Below are 21,621 nucleotides of genomic sequence, written 5' to 3' on the forward strand. Positions count from 1 at the left end.
TATCGTTTTGAATTTTTTGTAAAACAAATTTTATTTTAGGTTAAACCATGTGATGTACCAGATGATACTTCAACTGAATGTGAAACACCTCAAAGATTACAGAATCAGACTAATTACCAAACAATTGAGGTTCATTTTGATGGAGTGACAATTCAAGTTACTATAGAATATGTGGATGACCCTGCGTTTGAAAATTTCACTGACGTTTATCAGTATGATAAGCAATCTTCTATTGAAATTAAGGTGAGGTCAGTAAAAGAACAAGCTTTTCGTAACAGAGAAGCTTAACAGTATGCATTGTATGCTGACTTGTGCGAAGTGAGACTTTATTCAAATTCATGACTATCATTCGCATGGCGACAACTAAAAAGATATTAGAAGGTGTGGTATGAGTGCCAATGAGACAAATCTCCATCCAAGTCACAATTTATAAAAGTAAACCATTATAGGTCAAAGTACTGTCTTCAACACATAGTCTTGGCTCACACCGAACAGCAAGCTATAAGGGGCCTAAACATTTACCAGTGTAAAACCACTCAAACGAGAAAAAAATAACGGTCTTGTCTCTATACAAAACAAGAGACACGTATGAACCACATCAACAAACGACAACTACTGAACATCAGATTCCTGAGTAAGGACAGGTGCAAACAACTGCGAGCGGGGTTTAACATTTTAACGGTACCAAACCTTCACTCTTATATGAAACAATAGTGTAACATCACAACATAGAAAAGACACACTATAAAATATCAATTGAAACGGCTTAACTCACTCAAAATAAATATTCAAACAAATGAACATACACTGAATGAATAAATTTTATCTATGATCTATGTAAATACAAAATCAATAAAATAAGGATGAATAATCAAAGTAACATTATTATACCTCTGTAAAATGTTAAACAATTTCATTAATAAAAACCAGAAAAAAATCCGCCATTTACAATAATAGTACAGGCAAATGTACATAATTGTGTTGTTAATAGTCCAGTTATCATAAGTAAAAATTACTTCTTCACATGTTTTTTTTTATATTAAAAGAAAGCTTCTTTCCAGGTTTAATCAATATATGAAGGCTTAAAAATTTATCACGTCAAAACAATAATCCTTTAATGTTTGTATCAGTTGACTAAGACCATCTAATAAAGCGACACAATGATTAGTTTTATGCATGGATATTTGAAGTTCCGATTCAAACTGTCAAAAATAAATGTTTACTAACGGGAACAGTTTCTGGTTTGTTTTATTCAAGAAAACTGCAATACAAATGTATTATCAAAATTGAATTCTTAAAATCGTGAATAATTATGTTAATGGCAAAAATTAATCAGAAAAGGGTAATCAGAACTTTGAAGTTGGTTTGCCGCTTTTGTTTTTCGTTTGGTTTCTACCATAATTCAAGCCGTTAGTTTTCTCATTGAAATTCATTCACAAGTTCTGATGTCGGGCACTTTAATATCTGACTAAACGGTTTATGAGTTTTGCTCTTAATTTAAGTTCGTATTATTACATGTAGTTGGTTTCATCGGTGTTATTTAAACTGTGGTATATTATTCTTATTGGAAATCATAGCTCTTCTCTGTTATTTGAAAAAAATACTTTAAAGGTTGTGCGTAATTTTTCAGACGAAAAGTAAGTATCCACATGAATGACAAAGAATATGACAAATAAACTGTTACATGGAATAATATTTGGTTTTTTTTAACAGAAAGTAAGTTTCACCTGAGGGACAAAGAACTGTTACTTGTATAAAAATATATTGGTTTTTAATGAAAAAGTTATTTTTTACTTGAGGGAAAAATTTGGAATATAAACTGTTACATAAAATAATATTGGTTTTTAGACGGAAACCAAGTTTTAACTTGAGGGACAAAATAATATGACAAATAAACTGTGACATAAGAATATATTAGTTTACACACTAACAAGGATGATAATTTAATGTGGAGCACCTGAGTTCAGCCAAGTTTTAAAGGGGTTGACGTTGTTCAGTCCTTAGTTTGTTTTCTATGTTGTTTGAGTGACTGTATTGTTTAGTGTTTGTTTGTATTTTTTCTGTTTTAGCCATGGTTTTGTCAGTTAATTTCTACTTTGCTGTTTAATTGTCCCTTTGGCATATTTATTTAAGTTTTATAGCTACCTATTAACGATATTTTTTTGCCAGAACATCAATTTTAATGCCATTTAAAAAAAAAATTGAAATGTTAATATTTACAAAATTTATTTATAGGGTAGTAATATATTAACTGTGGCACGCCTTGAAGATTATCATATTCATATTGGATTAGATGGAATGTGTTTCATAACTGATATCAGTATGTATAACATCACGTGTTTGCCACCCAAATCAGTACCTCGGACTAATAATACAGATGAGAATACAGTTCATATTATTGTAAGTAAATTACTTAATGTGTTATAACTCTACTGCAGGCATATACCCATAAAACTTCAATGCGTAAAGCTTAATTAAAAACTACAATACATTTACAATTATCTTCCTTTTCAAAGATAGAATTTGTTTTCTTATGCTTTCAACAATGTTCAATTAAAAAAGTATGTATATATGTAATTAAAGGGCAAAATAAAAAAAAAAACCTTAACCACATTAAACGAATGGATAACAACTGTCATATTCGTGACTTGGTAAAGACATTGTTTGATGTAGAAATGATGGATTAAACATAGTCTTACGGCTAACTAAACCGCTCACTTGTATGACACTTAAATGTGACACTAGCTGAATAAGACCAATCAAATTGAAATAATTCTTATGTAAAATAATATTGTGCTTCCCTAGAACTCTGATTTCATTTCCTCAAATTAAACTCAAAGTATTGAGGGCATCGAAGTGTATTTTGTTTAAATTAATCAGCAGTATAATAACACTGAACATAGAAATGAAGCTAACAAGCCTTGTCAATTGTGATTACGGAGGGAAGAAACATAAGCGTCATAACAATTTGTTAATTAGGCACAATACATTTAAGAAAGATTATGCAATTAATCAAATTAGTATCGAAACACAGACTCCTAATAAGCCAATATCCTCAAAGACTAGCTAGGAGACCACCAGGAAAGGTATCACTGCAGTTCTTTAAAACGGAATTAAGCCTATAACAACTTATCTGAGTACGGCGCAGTATTCTGGATTAATCATAGCTCTGCAATCGAAGATTTTTAAAACAAAGGTAGTATAACAAATGTATAACAACTTTTTTACGCGAGGGACTTTTTAACGCAAAAAAATATCAAATAAAAGATAACTAACCCCGGCTCCATGCGATTACATAAACTTTACAATTTTCCAGCACTGCATTTTTCTTAAAACTAGGTGAACGTCATAAAGATAAAGGTGGATATCGGGGATTTACAGTACAAAACAGAAACAACAACAGAAAATAGCAATACATTTGTCATGGTAGTTGGAATATTAGCCGCTGGAGTAGTTGTAACTATTATCATTGGCATTTCGGCTGTTTTAGTTTTAAGGAGAAAGAAGACTAAAGCTGCCAATGAATTCAAAATGGAATTAATAGCAAAAGCAGAAATGATACAACAAGCTAGAAGAGAAGGTAAATAGTTTATTCTTATAACAGCAGTTTTATTATATGCAAAATAATAAATACAAAAATAAATAAAAAATATGTTCAAATATAAGACGCAATTTGCACTTAGAACTCATTTTTACTTAAAACATATCCAAGGCGTATACTTTTTTACATTAGATACGCGGTTTTTTTTAAATAACACTCGGTCATCGGTGGTGATCCAAACAGTTGTTAAGAATCGGGGACTGTGTCAAAGAGGGAAAACGGCCCAATGCCATAAGGTTTTCAACGTAGCGAAAATTGTCGCATCCGGAGGCGGGCTTCTGCTGGTGCTTAAAAGAAAATATATGCTAGCAAAATCGACGTAAAGTTACAATACGACAGTTTGAGTTGTATCCAAATTATTGATAAACACTAGACTAGTACTGTTACAAGTTTCTGTATGTTTCAGGTCTGTCTGAAAGAATAGAAAACTTAAGGTAAATTATACATATTGTTATACATTTAATATGTTTAGATCTGTTTTAGAAGTTATACCAATTCTATTTTCCATTGGTGTTTTACTATACTTATAAGAGATTACATGATATAAAGAGGATTACGTGGTATGATTGCTAATAAATGAGACTCTTCAAAAGAGACCAACTGACACACATATATATTGTTAATTGATACTCACGGAAACAAATAGCATATAATACTTAAACGGTAAACCTTTGCAACTTAAATTAAATTAAATTAAATTAAATCTTGTTTCACGCATATTTTTCAATTTCTTTACTGGATTAATTTGTTAACAAATGTGTAAACATACCAATAGCCATGCAATAATAGACAAAGTCACTTATAAATTTCTGTGTAAAACATTTTAAGGATGAAACAGCTAATTAAGTTCGATTTTTATTTCTAAAACAACTGGGTAAAGAGAGATCAAAATGAAACATATTTTGTTGTTAATGATACTTTCTTATAGGCCATTACTCTGCCGGTGGACTATTAGTCCCCGAGGGTATCACCACCCAAGTAGCCAGTACTTCGGTACTGGCATGAAAATACGGATTTTTGTGTTATGAAAATTTACTGTTACAAAATGATAGAAATTATTATAAATTAAGGAATGTATCTCCCTCATGCAAAGCTCTGATTCCTTTCACGGATTTGGCTATACTTTTTGGACCTTTTGGATTACAGCTCTTCATCTTTTATATAAGCTTTGGTTTTCAAATATTTTGGCCACGAGCATCACTAAAGAGACATGTATTGTCGAAATGCGCATCTGGTGCAAGAAAATTAGTACCGTTAATTTTATTAGTGGTATATCCTTAACGCTATTTCCAGGAAATTGAATAAATCCAAAAAATTCGAAAATGATAATTAATTCTAGTAATTTTTTGCGTTCCTTTGAATGGTTTTCAATATACAAATATTTTGTATGCATACCAAGGCAAATGTATAGAACTCTTACATTTACCATTGATGCTGATAAAAACATATTTGTTATCAATTTCTATTAACACAATTATCATTTTCAATTATAATAATAACAATTTTATTTTGTCAGGGGAGAAGATGGAGATCCTTATACTGAGCCTGATGAATCAGTATATGACGAAATACATTCAGATGAGGAAAACGCAAATGACGGATATGATGAACTCGGGCAACGATCACCAAAAAATCCTTATAATCAGCTTCAACAAAAAAGAGATTATAATCCAAGTCAAGATGAAATAAATGCAGATGACGAATTGCAAACCAATAAACAAAGTGATTATCTAAATATATGTGAAGGATATGAAAAACAAATATCACGAAACGATCCATTATTTATTAATCAACTTCAACAGGTGCTGAAAGCAAAAAATAGTGACAAATCTTGATAAACAAAAACAAGAGCATATGTTTAGCCGTCTGGTAATGCGATACTTACACTAAATCTCTTAGAGTTTTACTGATTGATACTTTAAAAAAACATAATTTACCTCATTGTTTTAATTGGCTTTGATCTCGCTTTCAAAATACTCTTATATTGTTGCTTTTTATTATCTGTAGTTTGTGTGTTAGTTGGCCTATTTTTGCTTCGTATCTTATATTAGTGTTGAACCCTTTATGTCAAAGGTCTGTTATAATTGGTTCTGATGTTGTGATGTACTACCACTGTCCCAGGAAGGGGGTTAGCCGCTCAAAACATGTTAACCACGCCGCCTACTTTATGGGATTATCCTAAGTCACGCGCCTGTTATTTAGCGGGTGTGGTTGGTTTATATCTATGAAGCTATATGTCTGCCATATTTGTTTTTTGACTTCTGTATTTAATATTGGCCGTTCATTTTCTCGTTTACTAGTAAATTGTTTCATATTTTTCATGCTGATGCCTTTTATAAATAACTATACTTTATGGGTCTTCCTCACTGTTGGAACCTCATATATTTGTTTCAATCTGTGCCATTGGAACTTCGAGGAATAGTTGTCTCAATGGTAATCATATCACATCTTGTTACTTGTTTATATGTACATGTATATATAACGGATTGTCTCAAAATGACGATACAAATCTCAAAAGTAAGAGTAGTTTGTTAGTATTAAGACGGATGAGTAATTTACATTAATTTATGACTGCCCATACCTTTCTGTGTAAAACATGTGTATTAACTTCTCAGTATATTAAAATTCCATTTCTTTTTTTTTTTAAAAAGATGTTTATAAAAACATAAAGAATCTTATATTTCAATTTTATTTTACTTAATTATATATGTATGTTAAATAAAGAATTCTAAAATAAAACCTATACATGTTATTCTTTTGCGTGTTATTTTGTTCATATTGATGGGTTGCCAAACCTCTAGGACTTTGAAATGAGAAATAGCAATAAAAGCGAAGTTTTATTTTTATTTTTTTACTTGGCATGTCCTGATTTTATGTCATGGATTCATACACCTTATCATTTAAATATGGGGAATTTTTTTCCGAAATTGTTGACTCCATGCACTTGGCCGGACGAAGAAAGTATGATTTATAAACACTATTATATAATAAAACATCGTATTGTTCAAAATCTTATAATAAAAGCAAAATAAATAAATCTTCCTGTGTGTGATTTGCGTAATACATTACGTTTTTGTAGCATTAAATTATGAGCTCCGTACCTAATTTAAAGCGAAGAATAGATGTCGTTTGCCTGCTAGTGCTTTTTCATGGTGTTTGTTGTATTTCTTAAACTATTAGTTCTATTATCTTTTAGACTAGACTTCATTGAAGAATGTGACAAAAGCTTGTGTCATCTATAGGTGTCATACCACCAATTAAAAGTCCCTTTCTGTTCAACCAAATTTTGCAATTTTCACAGCTTTCTAAATATTTTACCTTAAGTTTAACTTCATAGAAACTAGGCATATCCTGAATTATACATGTATCAGCTTTCAACATGCCAATTTTCACTATACCTTTAAAGCCTTCTAACATAAACCTGACCTTTGAACAGAGGTACTCCAAAAATAACCCCTGGTTTTCTGGAAATCTTAAATTAGTATACTATGGAGCGCATTAATCCTCATTTTTTTAATGCAAACTCATAGACAAGTAAATTTTGACTCAAAATGGTCTAGATATATTTCTCTTTCACCAAAAGTTTCATTTCTGCAAATTTGTTGGTTAGTTTAAGTAGACAAGGACATAAAAAGCACTATTTTGTGTCAGAGTAGGGCTACTTTCACATACGTTCTAAATTGGAAGGAGTAATTGGTGGTGTGACACCTACATGTATATATAAAAATCACAAATATCGCAAAGAAATGTGTACAATCATGTACATTGTAGCTCAATTTCAAGATTTTTATTTAGTCCTACCAAGAGGTAAAACTTCTCTAATTGACTGAAATAGTTTTGTATATACAAAATAACGAGACGAGGTATGATTGCCAATGAGATAACGATCCACCAAACTTCAAAGGAAGTGATTGGTCGGAACTATAGACAACCGTATGTCCTTCAAAAATGAGAAAAAAATAATCTGTATAGTCGGCTATAAAAGGCCCTGACATGAAAAAAAAATGAGACACTTCAATTGAGAGAAGCTAATAGCTTAACAAATATCAGAATAATTTACGGAAAACAGAAATGACAGACATAAACCAACGACAACCACTGAAATACATGTTCATGACTCGGGGCAGACACATAAAGAATTTGGTGATGTTAAATGCATGAAATGTGTTAATTGTCTCCCAACCGTCTCCTTACGTGGGACAGCGGTGTAACAATACAACATCAGAACAGACTGAACAAACGATTTGAAAAGAGCTTAACTCATTAGATCGATACTAAGCTGAGAGGGTGAAAGACATCTTAAAATTTTTAAAAAAACCAGACCAGACGTGGCAGGGTATTCATACATCCATTACAACAAAAATGCAATAAGTAGAGATTGAGAGTACTCGCAGTTACTGAAAAAAAGTTCAAAATCAATAGCCAATAAGAAAAATATGTATCTAAGATTAAACATCATCAGTACACATCCATCATCCAAAAGGTTTAGTATATAGACGTCATTAACAGTCAGAGGAAAACATGAACTTTTGCGATGCTAAAATACAGGTATCGACAGATTGTAGCACAGTGAATAAATATATTTTAAGCAACAAAAAGTTAACATACTGTATTATACTATACATATTTGTAACTTGATCTATTATATATTTGATTGTCTAACGCAAATCATGCATATACTGTATTAAATTAAATGCATTTTTTTCCTTTTGAATAATAGTGCAAATTGTTACATATACATGCAACAATGCACTACTAAAGTCATTATCATTTTTACCACATGTTGTATGGATTTTATCATACGATGTGGATAGATCATATTCAACAAATATTATAATTGACAAGATTCAGTCGTCTTCAGGTAAATTATTATAATCATGTTTGACTTTCAATATATAACTTTTCTCATATTAATGATATTAACACAGAAATAGTGAAAAGAGGAAGCGACTAAGTATTTTCAAATTGGCGATCCTTGAAGTTAATAATGAGGGAGCAATCTACAATGAAACCTGTATAAGAACTATTTGCAAACTTTATCAGTATCAAGGTCATTTATCAAATGATACACTAAGGCAGACGCAAATCCTGAAAAATCTCAGAAGTTAAGGGTTCACAACAGGATAACAAATCAAATCAAATCAAATCAAATATTTTATTGTATTGTCATATAAACTTTACAGTTTGATAACAACCATATAAATGCAAACGATTATATCACATACTATACTTAGTTTATTTGGGTCTGACATTTATAGGCTGCATTGCTCCTTTCAAGATTTTATTCAAACACTTAACCTGGTAACAGTTGAACAGAGAATAACATATCATAAGTTTGTGATGACATTTAAGTGCATCATATCCTATTTTACTAACAAGTTTCGTTTCAAACATAAATTCATACCCCTTGAGAAATGTTGTTCAAGGAAACCTCATACTCCCTAAACCTAGAATAGAATTGTTCAAAAAGACTTTTATATATTCTGAACAATTCTTGTGGAATAATTTCCAAATACCGTTAAGGATTATTACGAATGTGAATTTTTTCAAATACAAAATAACAGAATATAAAAAACTGATTATGTCATCACGTTTATTTTTATTAACGTTTTATCAAGCTGTTTTGTACGGAGCCCCGCTAGGGACATGCAAAGAAAAAAAAATATATTGTGCGCACAAAATAATATATTGTGCGCACAAAATAACATATTGTGCGCACAACTTAAATATATTGTGCGCACAAAATAATATATTGTGCGCACAACTTAAATATATTGTGCGCACAACTTAAATATATTGTGCGCACAACTTAAATATATTGTGCGCACAAAATAATATCGTGTGCGCACAAAATAATATCTTGTGCGCACAACTTAAATATATTGTGCGCTCAATTTAAATATATTGTGCGCACAACATAATATATTGTGCGCACAACTTAAATATATTGTGCGCACAAAATAATATCGTGTGCGCACAAAATAATATCTTGTGCACACAACATAATATATTGTGCGCTCAATTTAAATATATTGTGCGCACAACATAATATACTGTGCGCACAATATAATATAATGTGCGCACGACATAATATAATGTGCGCACAAAATGTTATTCAAATTCATTCAGCGCTGATGGTACGGCGACTAATATCTTCTCTTAAAAGTGAAAGAATGGAGAAATACATAAGGGTTTATTTCGAAATGGGACTCGATTATATGGAAATACTGGCACTTTTAGCAAAACATCATCACTACATTATTTCTTATCGACACCTGAAACGAATATTGAAGAAGCTACGTTTATTTCGCCGAAAACACTACACGCCACTTGAAGATGTCGTTGCTTTTATCAAAGACAACATTAAAGGATCTGGAAGGCTTCATGGTTATCGCTGGATGTTTATGAAGTGTAGACAAGCAGGTATAACTATACAAAAAGAGTATGTGCGAATTATAATGCAAATTATAAACCCTGAAGGAGTTGAAATGCGACGAAAAGGTCGATTACATAGGAGAGAATATTGTTCGAAAGGGCCAAACTTTATATGGCATTTGGATTCCTATGATAAACTTAAACCTTTTGGAATATGCATAAATGGATGCATAGATGGCTTTTCTAGACTGATAATATGGTTGGAGGCAGGACAGACTAGTAGTGACCCTCGGGTTATTTCTGGGTATTTTGTCAAAGCTATTCTTCGGAAGGGAGGACCTATGGTGATAAGAGGAGATCTTGGTACCGAAAATAGTAAGGTCGCTGAAATGCAGTCTTTTTTACGACGCAATGATAATGATACGTATGCTCGAAATAACAGTGCGTTTCTTTACGGCACAAGCCAACATAATCAACGAATTGAATCATGGTGGGGAATTTATAGAAAAGAAAACTCACAGTTTTGGATGACATTTTTTAAAGATATAAAAGAGGATGGATTATTTTCAGGAGATCATCTTCATAAAAACTTGATAAGGTTCTGTTTCCTGAGACTGATTCAGGTACTTATTTTCGAACAAAATTATCCTTCCTATTTCCCTATTTTAACGCTAATATAATTATATAGACCAAGCAAAACAAAGGAAAATTGTTTACGTCCACGGTTAATGTAATTGTGGATAAATAAAAAGAAGTCATAATAGTGACTTATGTACCCATCAATGCATGGGCATAGACCAAATAAACGCCCTTTAAACTTCTATCCGCCCTCATGTCCGATTTTAATGCTTCAACTTAAGTCCGTTTATCTGTTCATTTATACCTTTTTAAGGCTAGCCATTTGTTTTAAACTTCAATATTTGTTTGTTTAACTGTTATTATACATAAGAATAAAACCTCTCTGAAAAACAAATCAAATGTCATTACAAGGCAGATTAGTACTCCCGACATGAAATTCATTTATAGTGAGGAAATTAATTGTTTTTATTTGAGAAAAAAAACACTGTAAAGAAATGTATATACTATAGCATATATTTCTGTTTATTTACGTTAAGCAGACAACAGCTTAACTGCTTTATAAAGCTATCATAAAATTCTTTTCACTTAGATAATAATTGTGAACTAAAGACTATAATACGAACATATTTTGTGCAATAAAAATGTTATCCAAATTTTACAATGTCAACATCAGCCTTAAAATATATGCTTTAATATCATACATAATGTCACCTTCGAAAATATTCGTACCATTTCATGTCTTTGCATATAAGGTGTTTTATACACGAAAATTCATCGACTGAAACCTGAAACTAATTATTTATTTTCAATTCCAGAAAGAACTTTTAGAGGTTGTAAGTATTTGGAACGCCCATAAAATCAGAAAAAATAATAAACAACATGGTGTGTATGGACGACCGTATGTACTCTACTCGGTTCCTGAAGTGTACGGAACAAGTGATTATGTTACTAGCCCTGACATCGATGAAGTTGAAATTTGTTTAGAGCAATCTACGTATTGTAGTCTACCATGCGATGCAGACATTTACGATCTCGCAAACTTATACATGGAAGTATTAGGACATAGTTTACCAACAGATGCTTTTGAAGCTGCAACTTTGTATCGGTGTTTACTGGAACGATTTGAAACGGACTTAGCATTACAGTGATATCACTTTCAAACTTATGTAGACTTCGATATTATGATTATTTTTTCTCTGGTAACATGTAAAATTTTAAATTATATTTGTGTTTATGCATTTTACTTTATGTCTGGTTTCGTTATAGTCCGAGATTACTCTGACGTCCAACGGCTTTTTTGCCAGACAAGCGACCGTCCCACGGCCCCATCTTGTCTGGCAAAACAGCCGTTGTACGTCAGAGTAATCTCGGACTAGTTTCGTTAATGTTGATTGACACAAGACTGACATGCTGCTCAATTTACGACATTAATTTTGTTATGCCACGTCGACGATATATTTAAGATGGTTATTATATTCAAAAGTCTTGGGTCCGTCCGTCTCTTTTTAGAATAAATGTTTTTAGTCATAGTAGTTTATGTGATATAGATACAATGGATAAGCGTTGATTCTTGAAAAAGAAACCATGAGCTCGCAGGTTATAAAGTCTTCAACTGAAATAAATTCTGTGGTTTCTCTGAAGATGTCATCGGCAAAGTGTAACATATATAAAGTTAGCCAAATCGAATTAATACTTAGTTCACATATCAAAAGATTACTTTTATGTTTGATCATGTACGTAAAAGTACGAGTTTGACCCAAAACTTACTGTTCATCAGTAGTGAAATGTGACTGTGTGATCAGTCGAAGGAGTTTACCATAAATGCTCACAACAAGGTAAAACTGAGTACATATATAATTCAGAAGATGAAATATGAGTGCCAATGAGACAACTCTCCATCCATGTCACAATTTATTAAAAGTTAAAAATTATAGGTTTAGATACGGTCTTCATCACGGAGCGTTGGCTCACATCGAATAGCAAACTTTAAAGGTTCTCAAAATGACTAGTGTAAGACAACTTAAACAGGAAAATCAACTGTCTAATCTATAAAGAAAACTAGGATCACTTATGATAACATCAACAAACGACACTCAACAGGATCCTGAACAGCATTCTAATTATGATGAAAACTTTGTAAGAATTGTGTGAAATGTTTCAGGTCATGTTTTAGTTTCATTCTGGTTAATATGACAGATATTACAATAGGTCACAAGTATCTATTTTTTTTTTTATCGATCTACGATAAATTTGTACAAAAGTTGTCAGTATACATTTTGAAACTGTAACAAAGCAATTTAGGAACAGTCAATGAAAATGTATACCTCAGTAGTATATTTTGAATCAAAATATACAATTATGAATCGTTTTTCCCCAAATATGGTCCCTTTTGGTTCATCATTTATTCGAATAGTTTTGGTGCGATTGATCGCGATCAATGAGACAAATTAACTGCATATCCATCCTATCCCATAAAAAGAAAAAATCAACGAAACCAATTTTGACAGACGTTTATCGATGCAAGCCTTTAATTGCGGAATCCTGACTTTAAGCAGGCAAACATAAAATGTCACAGTTTAAACATGTTTATGAACGAGCAATCATCCACACAACTGTGACAAAACTGAATCAGCACAAAACAAGAATAACTTGTTGAAAACGGATTTATTTATGAAATGAAAAAAGGCACAGAACTTGTAATAAATAAACCCAATAAAGTACTGAAAACTAGTTTAAATTCAATTGCAAAAAATGGAAATCATTTTCCCTAGTCTAAGATATTATTAATAAGCATACACAGATATAATGAAAAAACAAGAGTGGCTATATTTTTATACCTTATGATGTCTGCTCTATGGTCGGGTTGCTGTCGCTTTGACACATTTCCTTTCTCAATTTTATTTATAAGATATTTTACATATAAATCACAAAAAGTTAACTTTGCAGGACCACTGAACCAGGATCCCTTACCGAAAAATCAGCCTTCTGGCAAACTGTTGGTGCCGCAAACACTGCGGTACGGTTGTTGCAAATAGTTTGCCGTAACTTCACCACGACTTTTTACCATGCAAACGAAGGTTGCAGCAGAACTGCCGCTAAGTTTTATAGCCTTACATAGTTTGTGATGAATTTCTGGCGACTATTTGTGGTGAACCTCCGGCAAACTTTGATCTATAGCCTGATAAAGTTTGTGGCGAACTTCTGGGAATTTTTGTGGTAAATCTCCGGCAAACTTTTAAAGCCTTAACAATTGTATAGTTTGCGGTGAACTTCTGACAAAACAAATGATAATGATGCCTTATGACCACCTTTCTGTTGATTCTTTTTCAAAACTGCACTTCTTATTCAAAATGATGCACATGAGGATCAACATTTAATTAATTATTATGACCAAAATTATTATTATGCAAAAACTGTCTAAATTAACTTACAAAGAGATGATCAATGATGAATGGCCTGTTCCAGGAACTAATCAATCATATATAACATCCGTTTACTTTTTACATGAAAACACCAACATTAAAACTTCCCTCCTATTTCAAATTCAAAGAAGCAGCAAGTCTGACTTTAGTACATGGAGCATGCTCAGTATGCGGCGAAGGATTGCTTTAAAGTTTGTTTACAAAGTTCCTTCAAATTTAAGAAAGTTAAGAGTTTGCGGCAACATTGCGGCAACTTTTACATATATTTGCCGGAAGGTCGCTGCTAGTGGCGAACACTGGTGAACAACTTTCAGGTCTTCTTGCAGCAATGTTTCTCTTTTCATAAGGGATAATGAGAACAAGGTCAGATGCCTGCCAGTTGGAAACCTTGGGTAAAATCATTCCATACAACCAAATATAGAGGGCCTATTATCACGAAAACATAACAGTCTAACACAAGGATCTTGCTAGATATGCATACACCAAATATAGTCATCCTTTTTCTTATAAAAAGAGAGAAATTAACATAAATAGTTTCCAAGTAGTCACTTTAATTCGTACATAGGTGTATGTCCAGACTACTCAGTGAACAATATTTTCTATGTAGTCAAGTTCGTCGCTTGTTGTTAGCAAATGCGTGTAAAAGAACTTAAATTTTACTTTTATTTTATCATACTATTGCTTGTATTTGTCTGGAGTGTCATTATGATAAAATAGGGTTCGTCTTCACCGTTTGACCAATCCATGTACTTTTCTACATTGGCTAGATGTATAGGGGGAGGGTTGAGATCTAATAAACATGTTTAACCCCGCCGCAATTTTGCGCCTGTCCCAAGTCAGGAGCCTCTGGCCTTTATTAGTCTTGTATGATTTTTAATTTTAGTTTCTTGTGTATAATTCGGAGTTTAGTATGACGTCCATTATCACTGTTCTAGTATACATATTTTTTAGGGGCCATCTGAATGACACCTACGGGTGCGTGAATTCTCGCTACATTGAAGACTCATTGGTGTGCTTCCGCTGTTGTCTGCTCTATGGTCGGGTTGTTGTCGCTTTGACACATTCACCATTTCCTTTCTCAATTTTTACTTTTGTTTACCCTTACGACCCATGTTCCCGCTTTATAATATTTCTGTTGTATTTGAGTAAGGCCTGACTATTGTAACCGAAGTCCTTTCATGTTTAGGATAAGGTAAGTTAAGCTCCTGTTGCCTATTTTCAGTGAACTTGTAACCTTAGATCCCAAACAGCGTCAAGCAAAAGGCAACATTTACCGGAGACACAAGCTTCTGTAACAGAAGTATAAATACAAGTGCAATCAAGGGTTCTGCAACCAGGGTATTCACATTCAGAAAATGGCCAGAGAAAATCAAAAGTGTCACCATATAAATAGTACACATTGAATATGTTTATTTCACAAGACAAGACAAGACAAGACAACAAGATATATATATATATATATACATGAATCTAAAACACACTTTCATGTTTGTTGTCTAGTTATTAAAAAAAAAACCATACATATATCTTACTGAAATTATTTATTTCAAATTTAATAAAGTATTCAAATATGTTGAAATTATAAACAATCACAAAAGTTGCATTTCAGCAACCATTCATTAAAAATTAACAATGCAAAACTCTTTAATCAGTAAAATCTTTTCTTTCTCTTAAGCTGTATTTCACCAAAAAAATACTCTTCTTTGTCATACCTTGCTTGTAAGCTCTTGTTTGTTTATTTTACATTCATGAAATAACAACAAAGTGTATGTTTGAGTATGAAACAAACTGAAAATACTGAACATGACCACTCAATGATTTTTCCACTTGTGATTATGTTAATTAATGCAATAATCATACAATGTTTATAAAAACATACACATACACAAGTGCTTAACATGCTGTTAAATTCACCACATGAACAAATGACTGCTGGTCAACGTCCAAATTATTTTAGGAGAACAAGGTCTACACAAATCAAAAATTGTGAAAAATCTCTCAAATAATATATAAAAAAAGTATACAAAAGTCAAGTTAATCCAACTTCCTTATTTAAGGGTACTCTGTATAGCTAATAATGAAGTTGCACTTCAGCAACAAACAGTTTTATAACAAAATTAAAACTGTATGAACTAAAAAATGAGTTGCATTTCAGCTACTTACATGACTAATAAAAAACAATTGAAATCTCAATAAAAATGTTAAATCTTAATATCTAATAAGTTGTGTATTTCACAAAAAAGGACTTAAATGAACAAAACCACTATCTTATTTCCATTCATCATGAGCTTCATATCATGCCTAATTTGTAGGTTCTTAGGCTAATTTCTTTTATTGTCATGTGAAAAAAACCAGGAAATACTGAACATGATATTGATACAAAGGCAATCAATGATAAAATCCTGCTGCTGATTTTACCTGGTTTGATGTAAATCAATGCAATTATACAATGTCCATTACCCATACAGAAGTATTTAAAATGTTGTTGAATTCGCTACGGAAAATAGTAAAATTTTCATAATTTCTTGGTATTCTGAGAACACGACCACATGTATGGGCTATTGGTCGACGCCCAAAACCATCAAGAACTACAAATTCAACAGTGATTGTATCCTTTCCATCCAAAATTAAATCAGATCCAGTGCAAAATCTAAGAAATTTTTTCAACAATACTTTATCAAGTTCTCTAACATACCGCTGAAGGTGGTTCATAACTTCACGTTCCAAATTAGACAAATTATCTGAAAAATGCAGCATTTTGGTAACTTTGCGATTGCTGGGTTCCATTTTACTGTATATTTCTGTCAAATTCTCATAAGAAAGAGACTGTCCGAGTTGAGATAATATCTTGGCCCAAGCATCAGTTATAAAGTTGCACTCCTGAACCATTTCCTTGTGTGCGATTTCTAGCAAAATACGCGTAATGCTTTCTTTTGTGACTGCAGACCTGCAGCTATGGTTCTCTAAAGCTTCTATAAGTTCATCATTTTCAACTGACTCGTAATCTTTTAAAGCAGTGGAAAATAAGGTTTTGTCTTCCTCAGTGATAAAACAAAGAAAATTTTCCATTAAATCTGACTTAAACTTTCCATACATTGCATTTTCCATAACAATTATGGAAAGTCCAATGGGCAAGTAATTGGCTATCTGCCATCCTTTAAATATAATTCTGCCAATGGACAGCCACTGCTCCTCTTGAAAATCGTGTCTTATTGTAGGGACTTTCTGTGAATTTCCAATGCAACAATTGTCCATAAACTCATTCCAAAATTCAGTAAGGCAATCTCTAAAAATTCCTTCCCCTACCCCTTCTTCCGCTTTTCCAGTTGGCAATATCATACTGACATCAAAAAATGTAGCATACATTATTGTTGGATCTGAAAATATTTTCATCATTTCTATCATTAAATTTCCTCTATGAACCCTAATTTTCACAGAATGGAATGGATCAAGAAATAATTGTTCATTATTTATTAATCCAGGACCATCGGTGATTATTCCAAGACTATTAGTGATTATTCCAGGATCATTGGCGATATAACTATTCTCTGGCTGACTGTCAGATTGAGTGTGGATATCATTCAAAGGAATTGTTGAGTCATAGATATCATCAATATCAGCCAATACAGGTCCAAACTGAATTTCATCATCACTGCACATGTTCAAACTGGTATGCTCATTATAAGAACTATGAGAACTGTTATTTTCATGGTTTTCTAACCTCAACAGCTGTGAAACACTTTTTTGGTCTTCATTTTCTTTGGTCCTTGTTGTTGAATTCTTTTCTTGTTCAGTGTTATCCCTTTCTTTAGGTACAGTTAGTAAATAAAACCTTAACAGCCTCATTTTGCTTCGGTCATAAATATTCTCTACAGACAAATCTAAATTAGCTGACTGGCGTTTAAAGTCCATGATGTCAACCACAAAATTTTCAATCTTACCCCTGGGTGATATTCCTTCTGGAAAGTAAAGTTTTAAAGCTGTTTCTTTTATGGCACTCACTAGAGTATCTTTATCAACAATAAGATGTCTCGTCCCCCCTCCAGTTGGCCCGCGAACTTGTTTCATCCTATCCCCTTCTTTCATCAGCCAACCAAGTTCTATACGCCTTTCACTTTTTGCTGCATGATCATTTCCAATATTCTTGGAAGTAGAAGGATTGTCATCACTATCACTTGAGCTTTCATCTATATCTTTTTTTGTTTTAAACAAGTTTCTTTTTGATGATGGATGGAGTCTTTTTAGTTTAAACATATTTTATTTACTCAAAGTAAAATGGATTGGACACAAGTAAGCCATACTTATGAAGTCCGCTCCGAATGACAATAATTTACAATACAATATTAATATGAGCATGCAATATCAAAATAAACAATATTTTACGAGTCTATCAATTGAGAAAAACAAATGAAACAGAAGTAGATGTAAACATTGAAAACGGTGATGATGATGATGATGATGATGATGACGTGAACTTACCGTAAATACATTTTCTACATAACAAGAAATCTCTCAGACCTTTTGATAAATTCGAATACGTGTTTGAATATATTCACATTTTGTTCATACGAGAGATTCGGATTACCAGATGTAAGTAGCTTAACATTTAAAATAAGGTCATCAGGAAGCCATCTTAGATTATTCATCAGAATTTCTCTCTGGTGTATATATAAAGAGCAGTCGAAAAGGAAATGGTGTACAGTCTCAATGTTACATCCACAAAAGCAAGATGGATCAGCAATTATATTGACTCTAAACAAGTCATAGTTCAAGAAAGATGAGTAGCATCTAAATTGTGTTAAAATCATATTTAGTTTCCTCGGTCCATATAGAAAGTGCTTTGGTACATCTTTATTTGGGGTATTTAACCTTTTTAATTGGATTTTAAACTTTGCTATAGAGTCTGATTTTCGAAGGGACAAATCGGTATGATTCCATAGGTTAATAGTTGATGGTATAAAAGATTCTTTAGTAAGAGATAATCTACAAAAAGGAACAATGATGTCATTGCCATTTCTCAAGGGATATGTAGTTGTGCTCTGTACACTAGGTGGAACAAGTTTGCATAGATAATCCGGAGCTTGGTTATGTTGAATGCTATAAAACATTTGTAATTTTCGTCTTTTTCTCCTGTCAGCTAAAGTTTCCCACCCAATTTCCTCATACAGAATTTCAGATTTTGTAAATATAGGCAAACCAGTAACTATTCTAGCAGCTTCTAGCTGCAAACTTTCAAGTTTATTAACATATCCTATCCCGCAATTATCCCAAACTTCAGTTGCATATTCAAAAATTGGTCTTATAAATACTAAATAGAGTTTTTCTAAATTTTTCCTACAAAGCTGATACTTGAGTTTTCTCAGGATATTTAAATGTTTCGTAACACTGATAATCAGATTGTCTATATGACTGTTCCACCGAGCATCAGAGCAAAACGTTACCCCAAGGTGTTTGTGAAATTTTGTTATAGGGATTTCTTTATCATTTAAGCAGAATTTTAAAACGGGTGCATCTTTATTTGAAAAAATCATTATTTCTGTTTTGTCTGGATTAAAAGACATTAGCCACCTCCGTGACCACTCGTTTAGCTCTTCGAGGTCACGATCAATAACAGTTTTTATTTGCTCTTGGTCGTTCCCCGAGTAATTAAACGAAGTGTCATCCGCATAGAGTCTAGTTAGAGATGTGAGTTTCTCTGCAATGTCATTTATATATATTATGAATAATAAGGGACCAAGTACTGAGCCTTGGGGTACTCCAGCTGAAAGACTGCAAAATGAGGATGATGATGTATTAATCACGACTTTTTGTTGCCTATCACAAAGATAACTCTCAAACCAGTTAAGTAGATTACCATGTATTCCGTAAGCTTTCATTTTATGCAAGAGTCCTCTATGCCAAACCTTGTCAAAAGCTCTCGAAAAATCACAAAAGACAAAACAATTTATTTCCTTCTTTTCTAGTGAGTTAAGAATACAATTATACATTTCTAATAGCTGATGTACAGTTGAATTTTTTGGCAAAAATCTAGACTGATATTCATAAATTAATTTATTCATATGTAAATGATTATATACATGTTTAAAGACAATTCGTTCCATGATTTTACCTACACAGCTTATTAACGAAATTGGTCTATAGTTTGAAGGTAATGACGAATCACCTTTTTTAAAAATAGCAATAACATTTGCAATCTTCCAGCTAGAAGGATACTTACATTGTTGGAGGTATATTTAATATTATTTGTAAAGGAACCGCCACTTTCTTAGGGCAAATTTTCAGCATTCTGTGACTAATCAAATCTGGTCCTGATGCCTTATTCGGATCAATAGTTTTGATAATATCAATTATTTCATTTTGATTTATGTATATATTTTGAATATAAGTATTAGTTTTTTCTTTAAACTCTGGAATAGGAACATTTTCTTCCTCGAGTTTAGATATCAAACCAAAGTATTTGTTCAATAAGTCACACTTCTCGCTATCCTCATAAACTATGTCACTGAACTCCTCATCTTTTATTATGTTTTGTAGAGGAGGAATATTATTTGAACTCTTATTCGACTTTATCAGCATTTTCATTATTTTCCAATAGTTTTTTGAATTTGGGGCATTACTCAATATAAGGTTATCTAAATTAGTTTCAAATCTTTCCTTAGCAAGTTTTTTTAAATTGTTAACTCTGTTTCTCTGTTTCTTGTACTTCGCAATATCCGATTCTCTTTTAAATTTCAGGGCATATTTTCTAAAACGGTCTCGTTTTCGAATTTCTCGTTTTAATTCACCATTAAACCATGGTTTATCAGAACTACGTATAGTAACTAATTTAGTGGGAATGCACTCCCTCGCGATATTTAAGAATGTTTCAGTAAATATTCCAGATAGTTCGTCCACGTCTTTATTATCAGGAAGCAGTGCATTCCAGTCTACGTCGTCCATTTTTTCTGAGAATTTAACTTTGTCAACTTTTTCATATATCCAAATTTCTCTTTTATACGAACGTGTAATAGTTGTCGGACACTCGAGAAAAATTATTGGCGCATCGTGGTCACTTATATTAGAAGGCGTTGGTAAAACATCTGAGATAAAGTACGACAAAGTGTCACTTAAAATAATTGGATCAAGTAGTGTGCTACTGTGATTTGTCACTCGAGTTGGTTTATCAATAACATTTCGCAAATTAAATATATTTAAGATTTCAATTAATTTGTTGTTTTGCGCCTTGAATAAATCACTGTTCAAATCACCCGTAATTACAATATTTTCATTGAATTGATAAGCCAATCCTATTGCATGATTTAAGCGTGTCCAATAATGACCGTCGTTCGATTCGGGAGGTCGATAGGTATTGCAGAGTAAGAATGTTTGACCTTTCGCACGGATTTCAACCCAGATAGTTTCATCTGATTGATTTTCAAGATCATTTCTACGGAGAATACCAATATCGTCTTTAACATAAATGAGAAGGCCGCCGCCAAAATTGTTACGATCTTTTCTGATGATTTTGTTTGAAAATGAATTAAGTTCGATGTCTTTGTCGCATATATTTGGATCTAAGTGAGTCTCTGTGAGAGCTAAAATATCAAATTCATCGCTGAAATTGTCTAAGAACTTTAGTTTATTCCTTATACTACGGATATTTAA

The 21,621-nt window shown here is 32.3% G+C and overlaps 3 protein-coding genes across 3 annotated transcripts in view; 2 read left to right on the plus strand and 1 right to left on the minus strand.

Moving 5' to 3' along the window:
* Nucleotides 1-353: 353 nt before the first annotated feature.
* On the plus strand, nt 354-6,203 carry LOC139525209 (uncharacterized). Its single transcript, XM_071320433.1, has 5 exons — nt 354-386; nt 2,236-2,400; nt 3,340-3,580; nt 4,008-4,035; nt 5,118-6,203. The coding sequence occupies exons 1-5, from the start codon at nt 354-356 to the stop codon at nt 5,434-5,436; spliced, it is 786 nt and encodes a 261-aa protein (XP_071176534.1). The 3' UTR covers nt 5,437-6,203.
* Nucleotides 6,204-8,364: 2,161 nt separating this feature from the next.
* Nucleotides 8,365-21,621, plus strand: part of LOC139486236 (allene oxide synthase-lipoxygenase protein-like) — a 98,006-nt gene continuing 84,749 nt past the window's right edge. Inside the window, exon 1 of the mRNA XM_071271026.1 lies at nt 8,365-8,462. The gene's annotated coding sequence lies outside the window, so the exon portion shown is untranslated. The remainder of the gene's footprint in view (nt 8,463-21,621) is intronic.
* LOC139525285 (uncharacterized) lies at nt 15,504-18,231 on the minus strand. The gene has a single exon (XM_071320515.1). The coding sequence runs from the start codon at nt 18,229-18,231 to the stop codon at nt 16,420-16,422; it is 1,812 nt and encodes a 603-aa protein (XP_071176616.1). The 3' UTR covers nt 15,504-16,419.

The sequence above is a fragment of the Mytilus edulis genome, chromosome 1 (genome assembly GCF_963676685.1).
Source record: "Mytilus edulis chromosome 1, xbMytEdul2.2, whole genome shotgun sequence".
Lineage (NCBI taxonomy): Eukaryota > Metazoa > Mollusca > Bivalvia > Mytilida > Mytilidae > Mytilus > Mytilus edulis.

Excerpts from the sequence above, each read along its gene's own strand:
- LOC139525209 (XM_071320433.1), top strand. The coding sequence starts at position 354 with ATGGCGACAACTAAAAAGATATTAGAAGGTGTG. Across the intron at positions 3,581-4,007 it reads ACAACAAGCTAGAAGAGAAG|GTCTGTCTGAAAGAATAGAA; the intron begins GTAAATAGTTTA and ends TGTATGTTTCAG. Across the intron at positions 4,036-5,117 it reads GAAAGAATAGAAAACTTAAG|GGGAGAAGATGGAGATCCTT; the intron begins GTAAATTATACA and ends TTATTTTGTCAG.
- LOC139525285 (XM_071320515.1), bottom strand. The coding sequence starts at position 18,231 with ATGTTTAAACTAAAAAGACTCCATCCATCATCAAAAAGAAACTTGTTT.